At 39.8% G+C, this 21,965-nt stretch overlaps 1 protein-coding gene and 1 long non-coding RNA gene across 7 annotated transcripts in view; one reads left to right on the forward strand and one right to left on the reverse strand.

Moving 5' to 3' along the window:
- Positions 1 to 913: 913 nt before the first annotated feature.
- On the forward strand, positions 914 to 6,735 carry LOC111867999. The gene is made up of 3 exons (XR_002843439.2): positions 914 to 3,224; positions 4,557 to 4,780; positions 6,667 to 6,735. It is a non-coding gene; the product is annotated as an uncharacterized LOC111867999 (long non-coding RNA).
- The window catches only part of LOC111867998 (WASH complex subunit 1), a 36,235-nt gene continuing 20,609 nt past the window's right edge, over positions 6,340 to 21,965 (reverse strand). For 5 of the 6 annotated variants that reach the window (XM_023858307.2, XM_023858310.1, XM_023858308.2 and 2 more), the window contains exons 5-10: positions 18,525 to 18,739; positions 17,644 to 17,954; positions 10,833 to 10,973; positions 9,289 to 9,360; positions 7,599 to 7,755; positions 6,340 to 6,867 (exon numbers count right to left, since the gene is read on the reverse strand). In XM_023858307.2, the coding sequence (XP_023714075.1) occupies positions 7,624 to 7,755; positions 9,289 to 9,360; positions 10,833 to 10,973; positions 17,644 to 17,954; positions 18,525 to 18,739 (871 nt within the window). In that variant the 3' untranslated portion in view covers positions 6,340 to 6,867; positions 7,599 to 7,623. Of the gene's footprint in view, positions 6,868 to 7,241; positions 7,756 to 9,288; positions 9,361 to 10,832; positions 10,974 to 17,643; positions 17,955 to 18,524; positions 18,740 to 21,965 lie in introns of those variants that run through there. The other variant, XM_033752889.1, reaches the window with a different exon arrangement.

A 21,965-nucleotide genomic window follows, 5' to 3' on the forward strand; every position in this document is an offset into this window, starting at 1 on the left:
CCAATTCTATATGCAGATGACACTAGTATAATATTTAAGAACTCTAAATTTGACAACTTTAAAAATGACATAAATATTGTATTTGAAGCCTTAAACAGATGGTTCGAAGCCAATTTACTCTCATTAAATTTTGATAAAACCCATTACATATCATTCACAACTAAAAACAACCACCAAATTGATCTGGACATCAGTTATGCCAACAAATTAATCTGTAAAGTACTTGATACAAAATTCCTTGGAATACATGTAGACAGTACACTGTCTTGGAAAATACATATTGAACAAATTATACCTAAATTAAATGCAGCTTGCTATGCGATGAGATCAATTAAGCCTTTTATGTCACAGGAAACATTGAAGATGGTTTACCATGCCTACTTTCATTCTATTATGAACTATGGATTAATATTTTGGGGGAACTCTTCACATAGTGTAATAATTTTTAAAATACAAAAGAATATAATAAGAATCATTACAGGATGTAGAAGTAGAGATTCATGTAGAGAATTATTTAAGAAATTAAAAATTCTACCTCTTCAATCGCAATACATATTATCGCTTCCCTTATTTGTTGTTTACAACAAAGATAAATTCAAATTAAATTCTGATGTCTATAACATGAATACTAGACAAAAATATAACTTCCACCTACCCTCATCAACTTTATCAGTATATCAAAAAGGAGTCTACTTTACTGGCATAAAAGTGTTCAACAATCTGCCACAAAGTATTAAAAACTTGGGCAATGATACTAAAAAGTTTAAATCAGAGTTAAAGAATTATCTACATGCTCATTCCTTCTACTCTTTAGATGAATACTTCAATGTAAATAGAGAATGATGTAAAATTAAGTTATATTAATTTTTAACCTAAATTGCCTGTACTTATGTATGTAACCTTTTGACATGTTCTGTATCCAAAGGTACTAACCTGCTTAGGATTTATAGAATGTAAATAAATTCAATTCAATTCAAATATCATGGAGGAATTCAAGGGGACAGCAGCAGACCATGAGCAGGACATTTAGTTCCATCATGCAAGAAATGTCAAAATAAGAAATTGGAATGTTAATCACTATATCAGCGATTTCCAGCATTCTCAAATTTACAGTCCCATGAAAGAGCTGTCGCTTTTATGAGAACGTCTCTCACACTGTACAGTATAAACAATAATTAAAAAATCTGTTAGTAAACAGCACAACCAATTATTTAAAGCATAATTTCATATAGAATTACAACTGATGAGATATTCCCAATGAACATTCTGGAATAATATGCATGCAACTAAAAGGAATTGAAATGAAAAAAGTTGGTTGCAAAATGATATTAAATTTGTAATACATATATTGCTAAACAGTTTACAGAACACAAATGAAGTCATGGACCACTGCCAAAGTTATGTATGGCCTTGCGCCTTCAAACATGAAAAAGTCAAAGGGTCAAACTCAACATTCCTTTATACAACTTCTAAAATAACGGCTGACTGAGTTTCATCAGATTGGAGTGATCGAAACAACACAGCAAAATAGATTGGGAGGCAGAATCACTCATTGCACTGCAGCTGTTTGATTGCTGTCAGGCAACATATCTGTGCAGTTATGCAACTTGGATGTACACTGCATTCTTGCCCACAAACATCCACTTGCAATCTAACATGCCTTAGTAATGTGTAGACAATTCTCTTTGTCAAAATATGGTATTTCACCAAAATAACATTGTTATTTTAAATGTTTCCTGTCATGAAAAAGTGCTTGTGCAATTAATTAACAATCTTATATATCACTATATACTACAGCTTGTTGGGATCCACTGTGCTGACCATGCAATGCCTTCTGTCTGCTAAAGTTGGCACTAACTTCACCGACAAGCGGCGGTCGCTAGGTCGGTATAGTTTGCTTGCGGGCTACAAGCCACGGAGTCTATTTTGTATACCACAGCTTAGTCCTCTGTAGTCTTGATATGGATATGTCACCATCCACTGTTCTACACTGCAACGAAGGCTATTTGCTGGGAAATGAGGTGCAGGATATGCGGGAGAGAGGTGGGAACGCATGCACAAAGAAGGAAAAAAAAAAAATGCATGAAATCTTTATCACACGATTTACAAATTACAATTAGACTGCTATAATACAGTGATGTCAGTTTCTTGGGACTAGTTTCATGGTTTATTCTCAATGTTACAAACAGCTTCTGGTAGACAGACCGTGACAGTGAGTTGCAGTTGAATTAGAAGGTTGTGAGGCAGTTGTCAGCCAGTAATGACATGAGCAGTTGAGAGCTAGTGAAGACAGAAGACTTAGAATGTGCTGTAGTGAGAAGTCTAGTGCGTGAGTTAGCTAGATCATTGTAATTACTTGGAGTGTAGGTCTACAAGTTTTCAGGGAACTGAATTACCAATCCAAAAACTTGCATCCAGTCACTTAAGCTTGACAGTACCATTACAGAAGGAGCAGAATGCCAGTCTGCTGTTGTGCAAGTATGCCATCATGTCCTGCAAACATGTTCCTTCCTGCACTAATCGTAAAGAATGCAGAATTGATTATGAGTAGTGATTGATTTGGGGGAGATATGATAACATTGACATAGAGGGGAATGAACAGGTTTGAAAAGGAAAAATTCACAGCTATAAGGAGATTTTTTTAAAAGAAGGTATATTGGATATATTTATTGCTGTGTGTTTTAAATAGATACAATGTCTGTTGTTCTTGCAATAAACACTGGCAGATAGGAGTGAGACATCTGCTTCCTATTCTCTATCAGCTGTTAGTTCCAAAAGACTGAAATAGCTGAGATCTGCGAGGAAAATAACATAAAAAATGTTTTCACTCCCCTTCAAGGTAATTGTAATATTGCCTATCTCTGTTGTTACATATAGTTCATATTGCTTTAAGTTCCCAGAATTCACAAATGAAGGCTTTGCCTGCACAGTCTTAGTTCCCTGTCCAGTTTTCCTGTAATGAGTAACGAAAACAGACATGGCTGAGATGATCTTAGTTTCACTTGATATTGACAGTATACTTCTTTTTCATGCAGGTCCTGTATGCCCCTATGTTAGCGGATGATTTCTACATCAATCGTATGGACTGGTCATCACAAAATTTATTGGGCGTGGGCTTAGGAAGCTGTGCATATATTTGGTCTGCCCGCAGTGAGCAAGTCACAGTGTTGTGTAATTTATCTGAACATGGCTACCCTGTAATCTCAGTTGCATGGAATGAGCAGGTGAGTCATAATTCCATCCCATTATTTTTATGTAGGACAGTAAACTGTGTCTCTCTTAAATTTGAAAATGATTATTGCCTATGCTGTTAATGTGGTACAGGCTGTTGCAGCCGGTCTTGAATAAAGCCACGTTATGCTTTATACATGTATTTATCTGATACTTTTCACTTTTTGTAATTGCTTCCAATGGAAACCCCTGCCCCCTTCCGCAATATTAAAGAGACAGAAGTAAGAGGTTATTTTTGCACTAATGAGGCTTTATGCTTATTGCTATTCATGCTGCAGTCTCCCGTCTACTTCCACTTCCTCTCCAACTGGACCCATGGATGAATCGTGGTTCAGCAAATTGCTGTTCATCTTTGTTTTTATGTGTGTGTATAAGTAATTCCAGATTAAGTGGGGGAAGGTCACCCTGATTAACTGATAATCCAGAGTAATGAAGCAAAAGATAGTTCTAAAAGACAAAGAAAAAATTAGAAAACACATAAATGGAAAATGTAATAATATAGGTAATGCTGAAGAAAATAAATAAAAAAAATATCACTGCAGCAATTTATTCCTCTGTCAGAAGCTGAAATCCAGGGTGTCCTTCATTCAACTGAAGCCATCTTAGATATTTTCTTGTGTGGTTCGGTCTCTTCAGCTGCCTTTAATGTAGACTGAAAGTCCTCTTGCTCCTATTTTCTTTTTATTGGTAATGGGGTGGGACTAAGTCCCTTGTACTGCAGCCTTTTCTGGCCTATTGTACCAGCCCCAGATGATAGGTGAGGGTGATTGTGGAGCAATTGGTGGAATGAAGATCGGCAGGGGTAACTGAAGTACTCTGAGAATGCTGCCCCAGCGGCACTTTGTCCACCACAAATCCCACTTAACCAGACCCGGGCCTCTGCAGTGGGAAGCCAGCGACTAACCACTTGGGCTATGGCGCGGACCCCTCTTGCTCCTAAATCCAATATGTTTTTTAAAGTATGTTACTCAAATGTGAGCAGAATTTTTCATTTTTCATAGTTTGATCTGCATTAATTGTAACCAGATTAGCAAGGATGTACTGTACTAAGGTGCCATGCATAATAAGCAATGTACACAGAGAGGGCATGAGGTGTAGACTTCAAGTGCAGTTTCTCACTTCCCAGTATATTGGCACTCTTCTTTGTCATGTGGCAGAGGGACTTGACTCATTTAATATGAAAGACTGTTTTCTGCAGCAGCTGTACAAAGCCACTGTTTACTGTTGCTGAACAGCTTGCTTACATTATCATTTTTGATATACTGTAAGGCAGGCTGGGATTCTTGCTACTGGATGTTATTTTTAATTTGGTGTTTCATTTATAGGGAAATTGCTAGCTGTGGGGACAGATGATGGTGGCATGCAAATCTGGGACACTGCAGCAAAGAAACCCATTAAAATGATGGAAGGCCAGTCAGGACGAGTGGGTGCACTGGCGTGGAATGGAGATATTGTAACATCAGGGAGTTATGATGGGCTTATCATGGAATGCGATGTGAGAACGATCAGCCTCGTTTTAGAAAGAAGATCGAAATTTCATGAAAGAGAGGTTAGTAGGAAATGACTTGTCACATATTAAAGAGGTTTACACATATTGGCGCACTTCACCAGTCTTGAGAGAGATTCTGTTCCCCAGACATGGCTCCAGAAGAGAGCCTGTGCCTACCCATGGCGTTTTAATTGCCCCTAACTATCCTACCTCTGATTACAAAGTGTACATGACGTACAGAATACTGTCTCTTATATAATCTAATCTGTGGAGAGATGAGAAATGAAAGCAGGAGAGAATATTTGTGAATAAATTCAATCAGCCTCTGTTACTTATGGCTGAGCAGACAGATACATATATTTGTGGCTATATTTAATTTTGTATTACTGTGCAATGCCTGCTATTGACGAAGGCTCAGAAATATATGCATTATGTATAATAATATATAATGTATAATATATGTATAATTATATAATATAATGTATAATAAATATGCAATAAATATTTATTGCAGTGAAAAGTGTTTCAAACAAAAATTATGGGGAGAAATAAAATGACATTTTTATGAGCAGTACAGTTCGTCCATAAGTTACAGTTCAACAGAAGGGAAAAAATGTGCCTGAAATGTTATGCTGTGCATGTATTTCCCAGCTTGCATGCAACAGTTTCCTTTGAAAATATGAAAATGTTGACGATTCACTCAGCATTTTCCATACCTTTGACATTATCTGAACCAGATTTTCTGAAGACTGTGTAATGTACTCGCCAACTATTTTAACTCAGTGGACTGTATCTTAGGCTGGTTCTAAATGTAACAAGTACTCCCTTATACTTTGCATACACCAAAGCACCTTTTCTTTATTTGAAACTGTAAAGCTGCACTTTGCAACACTGACAGTAATCTATCTGTAAACACCCTGAAAAATGGTTGGCTTTGGCCTTGATCATGGTCCATCATTCAGTGTGACATATGGTCTTTCTTTGTGAAACCACTCAAAATGCACAATTCCAAATTGTTATTCTCAGTGTTGCTCATTTTTTTCTGTCACTAGTCTTCCATCATACTGCTTCACTCATGATATTTCATCTTTTGTCTCTGGATTGGTGAACAGTGGTGAAGTCCATCCTGGCCCAATCTTTGATGAGCTACTGGTTTTACAGAGACTTATTACTTCAAGCTTTGTATTTAGGCCTGAGCATTTCTGTTTCATTGCCATGATTAGGATTAAACACTCTGTAAACAGCATCCATCACAATCACAGGAATATTTTGAGCTCCACTAGCCACATGGTGGAAATTTTTCATTGGTTTGTATTTGGTTGGGGGTACTTGAACTTGAACTAAAAAAAAAACACTGTTCCCTGCTGTTACTGTAATGTTCTGAGCAGTCAGCGAGAACATGGCATCATTGATAGACCTGTATGGTTTCTACAAAATGAACAAATTTCTGTGTAACAATCAAGTTCCTTCCGTCAAATGTGACACTTTTTTAAGTTTTCCACCTCGTCACCACCTGCCTTACATGTTTCGGCTCACCATGGAGCCATCATCAGAGGCATTTATAGTAGAAAAAGAAATCACCAACACACAAAACTTCACTTTGTCAAAGATANTATTAGTGTTGTCACACAATTTTACGATATTGGTAAAAGGGAATATAAAGAGATGATATAGGGCAAGTTAGGGGTAAGCAGCAAATGAAATCCAAAGCAAAACCCTGACATCCACAATGTATGCACTGTGTCTTGACTGATTATGTAAACAAACAGCTGTGAATTGTGGACATCTAGCATTGGTTTGTTAGCAGAAGTGGCTGTCTGGCAAACTAAGCTTCTGCGAGACCAGAGGTGGTTCTGAATTGTGGAATTCCAGATTTGAGAGATATGGCCCATAATTGGTTGCAGTTTTGGTATACACCTTGTTTGTTAATACATTTTATTCTGCAGCTATTGCATGGTCCCCACACCATCATGGGCTCTTGGCAACTGGTGGTGGTGGTGGTGGTGGTGGTGGTGGTGCAGCTGATTGGTCCATCCATATCTGGGACTCGCTCACAGGACAAGCAGTGAAGCGTGTGCATACTGGGTCTCAGGTGTCTAATGCCGCCTGGTCAACGGCATCAGTTTACAGGTGCTCCACAAAGTGGCCTGAAACATGGTAAAAAGAGCTCGCGCATGCATTGCTGAACAGGGAAGCCATTTCGAGCATATAATGTAAAGACATGATTTGATTTTGCATTTCTAAGATGTAAGGTTATAAACATTAATAGTAAGTGCTGTATGTCTTGTAGTTTGTGCATTAAACCAGCAAAATATAATTGCTTGGTGTGATGTGTGCAACTTTTCAATCTCCCTGTACATCAACCATGTGAGTTTAGTATGAAACTCTCCAAGTAATTTTCTCAAGTGTGTAGAACTGGCAGACCTCAGAATCAAATAAAAGCAGAGGGCAATTAATGAGAAGTGTATATTATACACATAGTGTGGTGTTTAGTCTGTGATTCTGCAATAATACTATGTCACACACTTTATACAATTGTATTCCATTCAAAAAAACGGCACAATCTAACAGTAAATGTATTTACATTTTATAATTTATATTACTTAATAACCCTGCAGGCAATGGTCATCATTAATAACCTATACAGACCCACATTAACTGCATAATTGTGTTCAATCTTCGATGAATAATTACTGTAATAAAATCTACTGCATGAATAATGAAAACCGTGGCCAAGAAATATTTGCTAATGAATGCATAATGTGTCGTGTAAGACTAGAATTAAGATTAGAAATAAATACATTTTGCTTTGACAAACATGCAGGGCCACTTCAAGGGGCTAGTGAGTAAGTTGGAAGACATAAGCTGTTTAATTTACTTCCACAGTGTTATTGTATCAACACTTAGTCCCACTCTTCATCGTCCTCGGTGTGTGATGAACCAGGCTCTGTGAGTGCTGGTGGTGGTATCATGGCCGAAACTCTTTCCATAGCTCCACTCACTGATGTCTGTGGTTTCTTTGCACCTGATATACCCTACAAATATAGACATCCATCAGAACTGTATCCTGGAGCAGTACTCAGTTGGAAAAGAAGAAATGGCAGTACGCCTCTAGGCTATTCGGGACAAAGAGCCTTAAGGAGTGAGCAATGTGACATGCAGAGACCTACTGTCAGGTAACAACCATGGAAAAAAACAACAAAACAATGCTTGCTCTTAGGAAACAGATTCTTAATAAGCAACAGTTGAGGTCACTGGATTTTTTTTTTCAATTTATCTAATCCTTCCAGCTGTTCTATGACCCTGGGGTCAACTCAGTCCCTAACAGAAATGACTGCTAGGGAGATTTCTGGGGGTAAAGGGTGGTAGGCATGCAAGGTTGACAACCTTACTACCATCTGTGAGCCGACTGTCTAGAAGATGTGGGACCCTCAACCTCTAACACCCCTATGGGCCTCCATGGCCTGTTACAGGGACAGCTATACCTCTATTCTTTCTGAACTGCAACAACTGAACCACAACAGAGGAACAGTGTTTTCTGTGCAGTCTGAGATGAAATGTCATAAGCAGGACAACTGGAGCAGTTGATTCTTAGCCAGTGGGCAACAGAGTGAGCACAGAAGCTAAAGACTCTCCACTGTTGAGAGCTGTTACCAAGCAGTGACTAGTGAAAGCAGACTGAAAATACTTTGAGTGTGCTCTAGTAATCTGTAAAGTGTGGAGATTAGTCATGGTGCTATAATTACTGATGAGTCAAAGTCCAACATACTCAGTGCTGATGGCATCCAGTCAACAAAAGATCTCACTCTAAACACCAGCTACCCACAGTTAAACATCAGGGAGGAGACATTATGGTATGGGGCACCTTTAGTTGAGATTGTATCAGGACCTTTGCACCTCATCAATGGCATCAAGAGTAGAAAGATATCCCTGAGAAGGTTATGCTCTCTCATTCCAGAAACAAAATGCCTTGTGGATTTTCCAACAATATACCGGCCAAAAACTCAGTTCAAAGCAACTCCAGAATGAAACTGAATGTTCTGAAATCGCCTCTGCAATTCTCTAACCTCTACCCGGTCCAACACTCCTGGAAGAGACAGCAATGTGCTGAAAATCGCAAGCCTTTCAACAAGCAAGAACTCTTCAATATCTAGCACAATGAATGGCTGAAGATTCCTCCATAGTTTCTGTGAACCGGGTCAACTCATTGCAAGTAAGGGGTTCTCAACCAAGTACTAGTACTGTTTGTTATTTTTATGGGTTGGTTGAAACAAATATTCTGTTACTGAAATACAACCCGAAGACTTCAGAGCAGATCATTTTTTTTTTCATATTTTTATGATTATTTCTCTGTAAGGTCATATTTGAGCGGCAAGAATGTTGTGATAAACTCAGGACATTATCTTGTATGACTGGTTCACACTCAATACCAAACAGAAATTTCTAACAAAGACTACAGTCAAAAAAACAAATGGACAAAGGCTTTTGAGCTCCACTGTATATTTGACATGGCTTTAACTCCACACTTCATTCAGAAGGAATTCCATACATACTGACACTATCCATACCTTTCGTCGCATTGAAAGTTTGGCGTGAAGGTCAGCCATTAGGTCACCTCCACCTCCAACTGCCTTTTCTTCCTGCAAGAAAAAGATGTTATAGGCCCATGTAGTACTGAATTAAATACATGAATCCACCTTAACTCTTAAGTAGTCGCAGTGGTGGAGTTTAATAGCAGAAGCAATAGAAGTAGAGGCAGTAGTACAGAGAGTAGTGTTGACAGTAGCAGTAGTAGTGGGGGTGACAGTGGCTGGAGCAACAGAGCAGACAGTGGTAGCAGTGCTGGTTACTCTCTACCATTATTATTATTACTTTATATGGGTTGATGGAGAAAGTATCCCATCTCTTCTTTCTTTCCACAAGTTTTCCTTTTCAATATCTTGCCATGTCATACCTCTTTTCTTCATGTCTTCCAGTTCTTGGCTGAACCACCTTATTCTGGGTCATTGAATAGGTTTCTTTTCTTTAAATTAAATTCTAATATCCTCATTCTATCCTTTCTTTTTACACCGTCCAATCACTGTAACATTCCCCATTCTCTTCCAACAAATTTTGAATCCTAGCCCTCTGCATTATCCCTCAATGTTTCTTAAGAAGCTTCCATTTCGCTTTTATTTCAGCATTATATGTTAGTGTCAGCTTAATATGCATATACAGGGTGTCCCAGGAGGAATGTGCCAAACTTTGGGAGGGTGTTCCTTATGTTAAAGTATGCCGATATAACCCAAAACACCTATGTCCATAGTTGAACGGTTACGGAGATAATGGCCAGAGAAGTGTGAAACTTTGACCGGTGTTACACACTTGTTGATTACAAAATACATATTAAAACAGGCAGGAATATGTGGTTTCTGTAATGTTAATAATGTACGTAACATCAAACTAACTTGTGAGTGACATGAAGCCATTAAATTGAACTACAAAAAACTCGCACGCCATGTCAAAGTTGTTGTTAAGAGTTCCAAGCACTATACATGACACATGAATGGCAAGTGCTGACGTAACATTGCTGACTGCGCGTTCTGGTATGCGAGTGTATGGGGCTAACGTGAGCTGCCATCACCACACTCAAGGACAAATATACTCAGGATACTCCTGAACTTGGAAAAATTGTTTAGACCATATTCATGCATTCGACTACTGATAAGTGTTTGGCAAATATCTCAAGGCCATGAAGACCAGCATACCTAGCAGATTCAATCACACAGCTCAGTGAGTGAAATCTCACCCATCAAGGGCATAATGTAAAAAACTTCATCCACATTTAGGATTAGGGTGACAGTAAGGTGCATTAGGCCAAGAGAATAAAATACTAGAATTTTCATATTTTATATGTGGAAATTACTGTCTGGCAAAAATAAATTCTGGGTTGCATAAGGATCCATATACCTAATTTTGATCACCAGCTGTAGCTTATCCTAAAGTATCAGTAAATCCATTCCTTGGCCCATTCTTTTGCATTACTATGCAGTCCAAACATTACCATTTCACTCACTTAACAGTTTAAGAAATGTTATACATAACATAATTAGAACATGTTTTTAAAACCTACCTGTTTCTTCTTTTTTGCTTCAATTTTTAAATCCTTAGCAGACCTTAGTTTGGCTTTTCCAGAACCCCCTGCCTGTCGAATGGCTTCCATGAGGTTTGCACGAGCATCACCATTGCCTTCTGTGTGTACTCCACCAGACTTCTGAAACAAAGTATACAATTCACTGCAGTTTTCTATCCTCAGGTGGGTCAATTACTCACTAAATAATGGAATGACCAAAATTTCATCATCATTATTATGACTGAACAATAGTGGAAGTGTAACCATGTACAATACAGTTCAAATATCACACATATAGCATTTACTTTTCATGGTCTGAAATAAATAAAGCCAATACTTTTTAAATGGTGTTGTGAAAACATATGAGGGCAAGCAATGCAATAGACTGACGTAATTGGGACACCTGATGATGGCACTATGTTGCCGATACATGTTGTGAAGTGACAGGTGAAATTGAGTGCACTACAAGACGGCCACTGTATACATATCATGGATGAAAGCCAATGTTATTATTTACCTCAGAACGTTTTTTGTTATTTATATTGTTCAAATTTCCTGCTCCCCAGCGTGACACTACAAAGGGGCATCATTGCACTAATAGCGTCACATTACTTCCATAGACAAAAGGTTGATACATTACTGAAAAATGTGAGGTAAAAACTGCTGTACAAACCAGTTTACAGTGGTATTTATATGTAGGCGAGTCAAATGAAAAGCTTAAATATTTTTTGAGTATTATTTATTGTGCACAAGTGGTACAAAGCTGTATCACTTTTCAACATAATCACCCCCACGCTCAATGCAAGTCCTCCAGCGCTTACGAAGTGCATGAATTCCTTTAGAAAAAAATTCTTTTGGTAGTCCACGCAACCACTCATGCACCGCATGGCGTACCCCTTCATCAGAACGGAACGTCTTTCCTCCCATTGCTTCTTTGTGTAGTCCAAACATATGGAAATCACTTGGGGCAAGGTCTGGTGAGTATGCCAGATGAGGAAGACACTCAAAATGCAGGTCACTGATTGTCGCAACTGTTGTACGGGCAGTATGGGGCCTTCCATTGTCAAGTTGCAAAAGGATACCTGTGGACAGCAATCCACGTTGCTTTGATTTGATTGCAGGCCTAAGATAATTTTTTAGGAGATCTGAGTATGATGCACTGGTGACAGTGGTCCCTCTAGGCGTGTAGTGCTCCAAGATGACACCTTTTTCGTCCCAAAAGAGTCAGCATAACCTTCCCTGCTGATGGTTGTGTTCGAAACTTCTTTGGTTTTGGAGATGAGGAATGGGACAATTCCTTGCCCGTTCTCTTCGTTTCTGGTTGGTGGAAGTGAACCCAGGTTTTGTCCCCAGTAACGATTCTAGCAAGGAAGTCATCACTTTCTCGTTCAAAGCGCCGCAGAAGTTCTTCACAAGCATCAATACATCGGTCTTTCAATTCAGGAGTCAGCTGCTGTAGCACCCATCTTGCAGACACTTTGTGAAACTGGAGCACGTTGTGCACGATGTGGTGTGCTGAACCATGACTAATGTTTAAACTTGCTGCAATTTCATTCAATGTCACTCGGCGGTTTTCCCTCACTATGGCTTCAACTGCTTGCAGTGTTCTCTGGAGTCACAACTCGATGTGCCTGACCCGGATGAGGAGCATCTTCCATTGAAGTTACACTATTTGCAAACTTCCTACTCCATTCGTACACTTGCTGCTGTGACAAACATGCATCACCATACTGAAACTTCATTCTTCGATAAATTTCAATAGGTTTCACACCTTCACTACACAAAAACCGAATAACAGAATGCTCTTCTTCCCTGGAGCAAGTCTCAAGTGGGGCAGCCATCTTATATTGGTGCTGTGACGGTGTTCGTGCATCTGCACTATGCTGCAACCTACAGGCCATTCTGCACGCTGTTTGTAGCACGCTTGCCAACTTACAGGATAATGGCACAAAATTTCGATTTTTTATTACAAATTTAAGGTTTTCATTTGACTCACCCTTGTATATAAAAGTACTGACTCCCATACAATGCACAATGTTATACTTGTGGTGGCAAAATCTGATCTTTCTGGATGTCTGACAACAACGATGCAGTTCTGCCAAATCTATGGTCATAACGAAATGTGACTCTGAATGCACACTGGCAGCAAAGTAGGGCTGATAATATCTTCCGGGCTGACTACTGTGTATGACGTTTCTGGAGCTCTGAAAATTTCTTCATTCCCCACATCAATAATTTTCATCCATACATCCAGTTTACAACGGAAAGAGAAGATAAAGAACATTTTCCACTCTTAGTGACTGATATCTAAAGACAACAAAATAGATCTAGTGGCCATGAAGTCTACAGGAAGCTGAACATAATGCTCAGTGCTTGGATGTTGCTTTGTAATATCACCCAGCTCAGAATCTCAGATGGAACTAAATTTCAGACTCAATTGACAAAGCAAAGACAGATATTCAAGGGGAATGAATAATCTTTTAGAAAGATCCATGAGCATTCCAACACAGGAGATCATCAACCAGGACAAGAAACAGGGACACAGTTCCACTGCTTTTGCGCCTTATATCTGGAGCCCACTGAGCCATATTAGGAGAATTATAGCCAAACACAACATCAAGTCCGTACACCTTGCACCATCCCACACAGGTAGTGTTCTTCAGCCTGGCAAGAAAAGCCCTCTGTCTGAGGACTCCGGGACTCTACAGGAACCAGCATACGTGGCGTGTTCAAAAAGTATTGAACCTTTGGTCGGCAGAAATACATTTATTGATTTGGAGGTACAAAACCCTAATCCCCTTCAAAGTAGTCTCCTTGGTAATGCACACACTTCTCCCAGCGCTTCCGCCATTGTTGGGAACACTTCTGGAACGCGTCTTTTGGAATGGCGATCAGCCGGGCCATCGCATTCCGCATGATGTCTTCTCTTGGCTCAAATCAGGTTCCTTTCAGCAGCATTTTCAGCTTGGGAAATAGCCAAAAGTCACACGGAGACATGTCGGAGGAGTAGGGAGCCTGACAAACCACAGGGATGTTGTGTTTGGCAACGAAAGTCTGAATCAGATTCACAGAATGGGCGGGTGCATTATCATGATGGAGCTGCCAAGTTTTTGCTGCCCATAGATCTGGTCGTTTGTGCCGTGCAGCATCACGAAGGCGACGAAGGACCTCCTGGTAGTATTCCTTTGTGATGGTTTGGCCTTGTGGTGCATACTCATGATGCACAACCCCACGGGAGTCGAAGAATACGGCCAACATGACCTTGACATTGTTGTGGACCTGTCGTGCTTTTTTTGGCCTCAGGGATGTTGGATGTTTCCACTGTGATGACTGCATCTTGGTTTCTGGGTCATACCCATAAACCCACGACTCATCGCCTGTGATCACGGTGTTCAGAAAGTTGTGGTTAATGTTTGCATTGTCCAGCATGTCCTGTGCAATTTCCAGACGGCGTTGCTTCTGCTCCATTGTTAGAAGCTTCGGTACGAATTTTGCGGACACTCTCCTCATGCCCAAATCCTCGGTCAAAATTGAATGTACCGATCCAATGCTTACCCCTACCTCGTTCGCAAGTTCTAGGACTCTGATACAATGGTCTTCCATGTCTGAAGTCCCCACTTGCTCAATGACATTCTCATTTCGGCTTGTTGAGGGTCTGCCTGAACATGGTTCGCTGTCCATTGATGTGCGGCCATCTTTGAAGCGGTTGTACCATACCTTTATCCGTGAGTTGCTCATGGCATCGTCCCCGAAAGCCTGTTGAATCTTGCAAATGAGTATTGCCAAGCTTTTGGCAAAATTTGATGCAATATCGCTGCTCATGTTGTTCTGTCATTTTACACCTTACTGGAATCTGACGACGCTCATTACATGTCCTCACTCATAGGCCGGAAGCCAGCGGCTAACGCTTTCTGTGGGCAGGAAAAAATTCACGACTGCGCACAAATGTCCCCTCCACATCTCCACTGAAGGGAACCTCCTGCGCTTCATTGGTTTACACGGGGAAAAAAGAAGGTTCGATACTTTTTGAACACACCATGTATATGCTCAGCCATACATACTGGAAAAACAGGTCACTCAACATACAATCATACTGTCGTGTGGAGATGGGTACGTGCTACAAAAATGATGGGTTCCAGTTCGGGTGATTAGATTTATTAGCACTTCAGTTACACACTCTCTCTTAATTACACTTAAATATGGGCAATGCAGCACTATCTCTGATTTACACATGTTCCAGTTCACCGTTGTACACACACTAGGATTCTGTTTCCACTAGTCGTTTCCTAGCAACGGATCTCAACATAGAAACTATCACTTCAAATCACTGTAAATATTATACATAAAATCTTCCAATCACACTTTAAATCCTGACAGGCTGACCTCCTGTATTCTTCGGTGCTCCTGGTTCCACTTCACTCCGTTGGTGTGCTTCCGCCGCTTCTATTTTTCTCTACTTGCCAGCTCAAGAATTCTGCTCACTTATATAGCTGAGGGATCGACATCAGCCAACAGTAAACACATATCACGTGACCCCTACCCACTGTTGCTGTGTGATGTCACATCACATCCGCAAGCTGACAGACACGCAGGAAACATGTCACATGACAGCCAAGTACTGTTTATGTGTGACGTCACCAATCCTACACCAACTGCCGGACACAAACACAGCTTGCTTTACTGTTGCAGACACGTATTGGGTTTACAGAGCTGTTGCCTGGCAACGTGTTGATCAAATATGCCACAATACAAACAAATGCCACTCCTCCTCCTGCTTTTTCCACCCAGAATGTTTATGGGAACAGGCTGTCAATCAGGGCTACCCCATTCACTTTGAGAATATTGAACTGTTAGCAAAGCACTCTCACTTCATCAGACTGAACATCACTCCTTCACATTTTGGAACTCTGGGATTCAAATCCTGGCCCACAAATCAGCTATCCTGACTGAGGTCTCTTGTATTGTGGCATGAAGCCTGAAAGCTTGATTAGTGGAGCCAGAGAAGACGTCCATTGCTGTGCAACGGATCGATAAACACTTTCTGCAGCAATGGATATGCAATCGGTGCTAGTGGAACTGTTGGAAGCAGGACAGTGCAAGTGAGGTGTTGCACAACTCCCAGAGCCATCAGACAGTAAAACATGATCATGGGTCCCTCGCCACTCAGAACCAAGAATGACTATGCTGCAAGAGCCAGCAGAAATTTACCCAACTGACCAGGACTGTGCAAGTCAGACTCATGAGACAGAAAAATACAGTCATGAGTCCCACAGGGCCCAGAATCAAGAAAAGTCAGTCTGCAGTTGGTTGCTGGTTAGCAGTTAGTTGCAGTAACTAGTGAAGACCTGATAGGACTTAATGTGTGCCACAGTTACCTGTAGGGTGTGCTGAACATTGAAAGTGAAACTATTTATAGTTTACACATAATAAGCATTCAATAAATTCAACAGTCAATCCAAACCATGTCTAGTCACTATCATGTGATGATATCATTCTACTATCCCTCCAGCCAAATATCTGGATAGTACAACAAATAAGGCCATAGGAGCTTCCTTCTCTATCTTGTCCAATTCATTATTCATTCTACCACCATCTGACACTATAAAGGCTGAGACATTGAGTGTGCCATTAAAAAAACTAAATAAATAAGTAAAATACACCAAGAATGATTCATGAAGCTAGTCAACAAATAGCAAAACTTCAAAAGGGAAGGTTATCAGCTCAACTTTAGCATTCATACTCTGAAGAAACAGACAAACAACACCTTCACGGGACTTACAGGTTCTACTTCACTGCCTGACAGAATCACATCTCATTGTACTACATTTCATCTGATCATTTCTAGGGGTCTCTGGGAAATAACTCAACCTATCATACACTACTTCAGCTTGATTTCTTCCTTCTTTATTTTTCCTAATGCCTTGCTCCCCTCCCCAGACAGAACCTTCCATGCAGGTTCCCCACCATTCCAGATATCCTATTCACTGCATCACTTACGAGGTCTGATAGTAAAGTTCACGAACTCACTACTATGTGCTTGCCATGGCAGCAGTGGGCAGAAACTTCAGTATGGTTTGATGACACTGGCATATTAGCATTTCACAGCTGTGTTGTTGTTAATCTATGGCAGTCTCTTTCTGAGTCGTGTCTATTACTGTCTGAGTGTGTCTTGGTGTGCCGTCGCAAGAGTGTCGAAGCTTGAATTAGACCACTGTCTGTGAGGGAGTTTTTAGCTACTAAACAAATAATTGTGCTGGAACACCCTCCAGATTCACCAGACCTAGCACCCAACGACATTTTCTGATCCCGAAGGTAAAAGAAACATTGAAATGAAGGCATTTTGATGACACTGATGACATTAGGAGTAATATGATGGCAGCTCTGAAGGCCACTCCACAAAAGCAGTTCCAAAATTGTTTTGAAGAGTGGACTAGGCACTGGCATCGGTGCATAGTTTCCCAAGGTAGTACTCTGAAGGTGATCACAGTGATATTCAGCAACGAGGAATGTAATACTTTTACCATGAAGAGTTCATGATCTTTATCAGACCACGTACACCCTACGTGTGACTACACAAAAATATTCATACGTACTCTAAAACTATAACAAGAAAAATACATAATGATATTCAACTGGTCATAGGCAATAAAAATTACGACCATGTAAAAAAATACAGAAAAATTTGTCTAATAAAATACACCCTGACTTGTAAATATGCCAGTTGGAATTAATGGAATAATATAGTTAACAGGCGTGTGTGCGCATGCATGTGTGTGTATGTGTGCGTGTATGTATGCATGCATGTACTTACAACAACTGAAACTTTTGAAGGTGCAGAAGAAATAATTGCCTCTTGACTCGCCTGAACAGGTGGTGCAGTTGGAGTATGAGCTATAACAGGCGGTGGTGGAGGTGGAGGGGGAGGTGGTGGTGGTGGTGGTGGTGGTGGTGGGAGGAATGCTGGGGGAACAGGAACAGGTGGGGATGGAGCTGCATTTTCAGGAGGAGAAATTGGGCTCTCAGGCACTAAATTTGGTAACTCTGGAATGGCTGGTGTAGTTGATACAGATGGAGCAATCACAGGCCCCAAATCTATGCTGTATCTGAGATCATCTGCTACTCCTAGTAGAAAATGAAAATCATATTTCAGCTGAAATAAAAGTGTTATTAACTATACTGTGAATAATTTGCAGACAGTCAGATTTACGAAGATAGCAATTATGAAAAGTGCATTCAATGGGTTTCATGCTAATTCCTTCCAAACGAGAGAGTGTCACATGAATAAATGAGGAGTCATTCTGCCTTATGAATCCACTGATATGCTACAACATTGGGAATATGGACCAAATAATTGATAAGAATACTTTCTGAGGTATAATGCTGGAAGTTAAAATACCACTCTACATGACATCATTATGTCCCAGAAAACACCATACTGAAAACCTCAAAATTTGATAAACAATTAAGAACTGGAAGGAAAAATTTAACGAATGACATTTTCTGTTATTTGATGAACCCTTTTAACAGATACCAAAGTGTTATATTAATACGTGAATGAATTTCATCGCCAATGCAGAATTTCACCTTATTCCATAAATACACTGTAAATGCCTAAATAAGTTTCTTTAATATGGTATCCTGCAGTATGGGATATCCAAACAAACCAAGTAATCATAACCTAAATGTAAATACCTGGAAGATCAGGTAGGTCCAAGGGAACATCAATTTGTGGCACTTCACCCAGACCAGGAGAATAGAAGTAGTTCTCCCCTGCTGGATGGTCCAACATTTCTCTTTGTGAGATAGAGATAGGTGCTGCTTCCATTCGCTGCACCTCTTCATCTTCTAAAGCTCGGCGAGTCTTTGTCACCACTCCCAAAGGATCCAGCATAACATACTGTTTGTATCTGTAGCATCACAAACACTGTTATTTCTGTCATTCACTTCTGAAGAAAATTAATTGCCAGTTACAGAAAAGACAATGTTATCTATTTCCCACATCTACACTGAATATTCTTAATGAAGTACATGAGTGGCAAGCGCAATATTAACAATGCCAACAGGACGGTTTCATGATTCCCATGGAGAAAACAGCAAAACTCAGTATACTACATTAACTTTTGTTGTCTGGATTTAAATCTGCCACGGCCACAGCAAGGTTGGGCCTGCTGAACCAGCAGATATGCTGCACAGATGCATCTAAGTAACAAGTGTAAAGAAGAATGTGAAAATAATTTAAAGACATCCGCAATCACTACTGACAATACAATTATTTATATTTATATATATTACTTACTAACTTACTCATGGAGCTGAGCCCTTCTGGAGGAGCCCCCAATTCTGAAGCTACTCAAGAATTTCCCAGCATTTTATGGAGCCCGAAGGTTCATTGCCATGTTCACAAGAGCCCTCCACTGGTTCCTATCTTGAGCCAGATCTATCCAAGCCATACCATCCCATCCTATCTCTCTAAGATCCATTCTAATATTGTTCACCCACCTATGCCTTGGTCTTCTTTGTGGTCTCTTTCCTTCTGGCTTTCCCACCAATATCCTATATGCATTCCTTGTCTCCCCATTTGTGCTACATGACCTGCCCATCTCATCCTCCTTGACTTGATCATTGTAATTATACTTGGAGAAGAGTACAAGTTATGAAGTTCCTCATTATGCAGTTTTCTCCAACCTCCTGTCCCTTCATATCTCTTTGGTCCAAATATTACCCTGAACATCCTGTTCTCAAACACCCTCAGTCTATGTTTCTCCCTTAATGTCAGAGACCAAGTTTCACACCCATACAGAACCACAGGCAAAATTATAGTTTTGTATATTCTAATTTTTATGTTTTTGGACAGCAGACGAGAAGACAAAAGGTTCTGGACCAAATGGCAGCAAGCACTACCCAAGTTCAGTCGCCTCTTAATTTCCTCCTGAATCAGGTTTTGATTTGTTATTGTTGTTCCCAAATATCTGAACTGTTGTCACATTTTCATAGGAGAACAATGCATGTTTCTTACCAAGAAGGAATCCTTAGTCCTACAACCTGTAACAGTTTCAGTGACATTATCCAGAAATGATATGATCACAAAAAAATTGTGTTCTGAAATTGTTTAACGGGTGGTGAGAAATTAAATTCACTTGGACATCTCCAGATGGAAACACTCACAACCAAACTGACCATATTTTGATAGACAGGAGATGGAATTCAAGTATACTCAATGTGCAACAGTTCAGGGCACAAAATTGTGATACTGACCACTATCTGGCGGTGGAAAAATTTAGGGAGAGACTGGCAGTGAATAAAAAACATTGAACAGAGATCATATGGAGAGGTTCAATCTCAAAATTAAATGAGGTAGAAGGTAGAGCAGAACTTCCCAGCATTTCAGTTTATGGAACCCGAAGGTTCATTATCATGTTCACAAGAACACTCCACTGGTCCCTAACCTGGGCCAGATAAATCCAGTCCATACTACCCCATTCTCTCTCCCTCTCCCTTCCTCTCTCTGATCAATTTTAATATCATCCACCCACCGTCTTAGTCTTCCTAGTGATCTCTTCCCTTCTGGCTTTCCCACCAATATCCTATATGCATTCCTCTTCTCCCCCATTCATGCTACATGCACTGCCCTTCTCATCCTCCTTGGCTTGATCATTCTAATTACATTTGGAGAAGAGTACAAGTTATGAAGCTCCTCATTATGCAGATTTCTCCAACTTCCTGTCACTTCATCTCTCTTTGGTCCAAATATTCTCTTCAGCACCCAGTTCTCAAACACCCTCAGTCTGTGTTCCTCCCTTAATGTCCCAGACCAGGTTCCACACCCATACAGAACCGCAGGCAAAATTAGAGTCTTGTATATTCTAATTTTTATGTCTTTAGACAGCAGACGAGAAGACAGAAGCTTCTGGATTGAATGGTAGCAAGCATTACCCGAGTTCAGTCTCTCTTAATCTACTCATGAATCAGGTTTTGATTTGTTATAGCCACTCCAAAATATCGGAACTGTGCCACATTTTCAAAACATCTGTTTCCTATCTTTATGTCATGATTTTGCTCTGCATTTTGGTGATGGGACAGCAACCTATACTTAGTTTACTCTGTGTTTAATTCTAGACCAACCTCCTCATTAGCCTCAATTAAAGTCTGTTTTTCTTTATGGTATCTATATTATAACTAGGGACTGGATTTTAATGCAAATACATATTTCTCTCTTGCAACCAGAAAGTATGCTCATTTGGATATATGTATGAATTACTTAATTTCTTAAATTTTGGACATGATTTGATGGTACATATAAATGCATATTTTGCCTGTTTTATGAATAAGCATATTTTCAAAGATCTCTATTTATACTGCATATTTCCTTTTTAAAATGTTTATCATATATATTTTTTAATTTTATGTTCAAATTTTCAATCATGGTATGTGTATACAATTTTTCCTTTCTCTATTAGAATATGTTGCATATTTGACTCAACATTTCGTCATGATACATGTTTCTGATGCAATACCCAGGACAGGACTTCCCCAATCCCTCTACTCGTAACTTTCCTCATCCGTGTACCATCAAAGTGGCCGCGAAGAGATTAGTCAGAAGTGTCCACATGTAGCCGCTATCAACGTAATACTATTCAACCGATAAGGGACTTCACTTATTTATTTCCGAAGTCTCCATCAGGCTTGTTACGTTTCTTCATTTGAAGCTGGGGCCATTCACATTAGTGTGACTAGTCTGTAGATAAGTTTGTTTAGCTTCCTGTAGTCATGCTGAAAGTGAAAGTAAGTCAGAAAACTAAATTACAGCTGTATCAGCGGGAGTTTGAAGGAGAGATGATAACTATGGATAACAGAATTCTTTATTGCTGAGCGTGTGAGAAAACGGTTGTGAAAAACGCTTTCAAGTGCTTCAGCATTTGAACACTAATATACACAAAGAGAATATTAAAATTAAATCCACGAAAAGTGCACCTATTCAATAATTGCTCAGTGAATTTTCTAATAATAGTTTTTCAGTTTTCCTTTGATTTATGCAAAGCGTTTTTAGCAGCAGATATTCTGCTGTGGAAACTAACCAATCCTACTCTGAGAAACTTCACAGAGAAGTATACACAGTACAAAGTGCCAGATGAA

Source organism: Cryptotermes secundus, unplaced genomic scaffold (genome assembly GCF_002891405.2).
Source record: "Cryptotermes secundus unplaced genomic scaffold, Csec_1.0 scaffold508, whole genome shotgun sequence".
NCBI lineage: Eukaryota > Metazoa > Arthropoda > Insecta > Blattodea > Kalotermitidae > Cryptotermes > Cryptotermes secundus.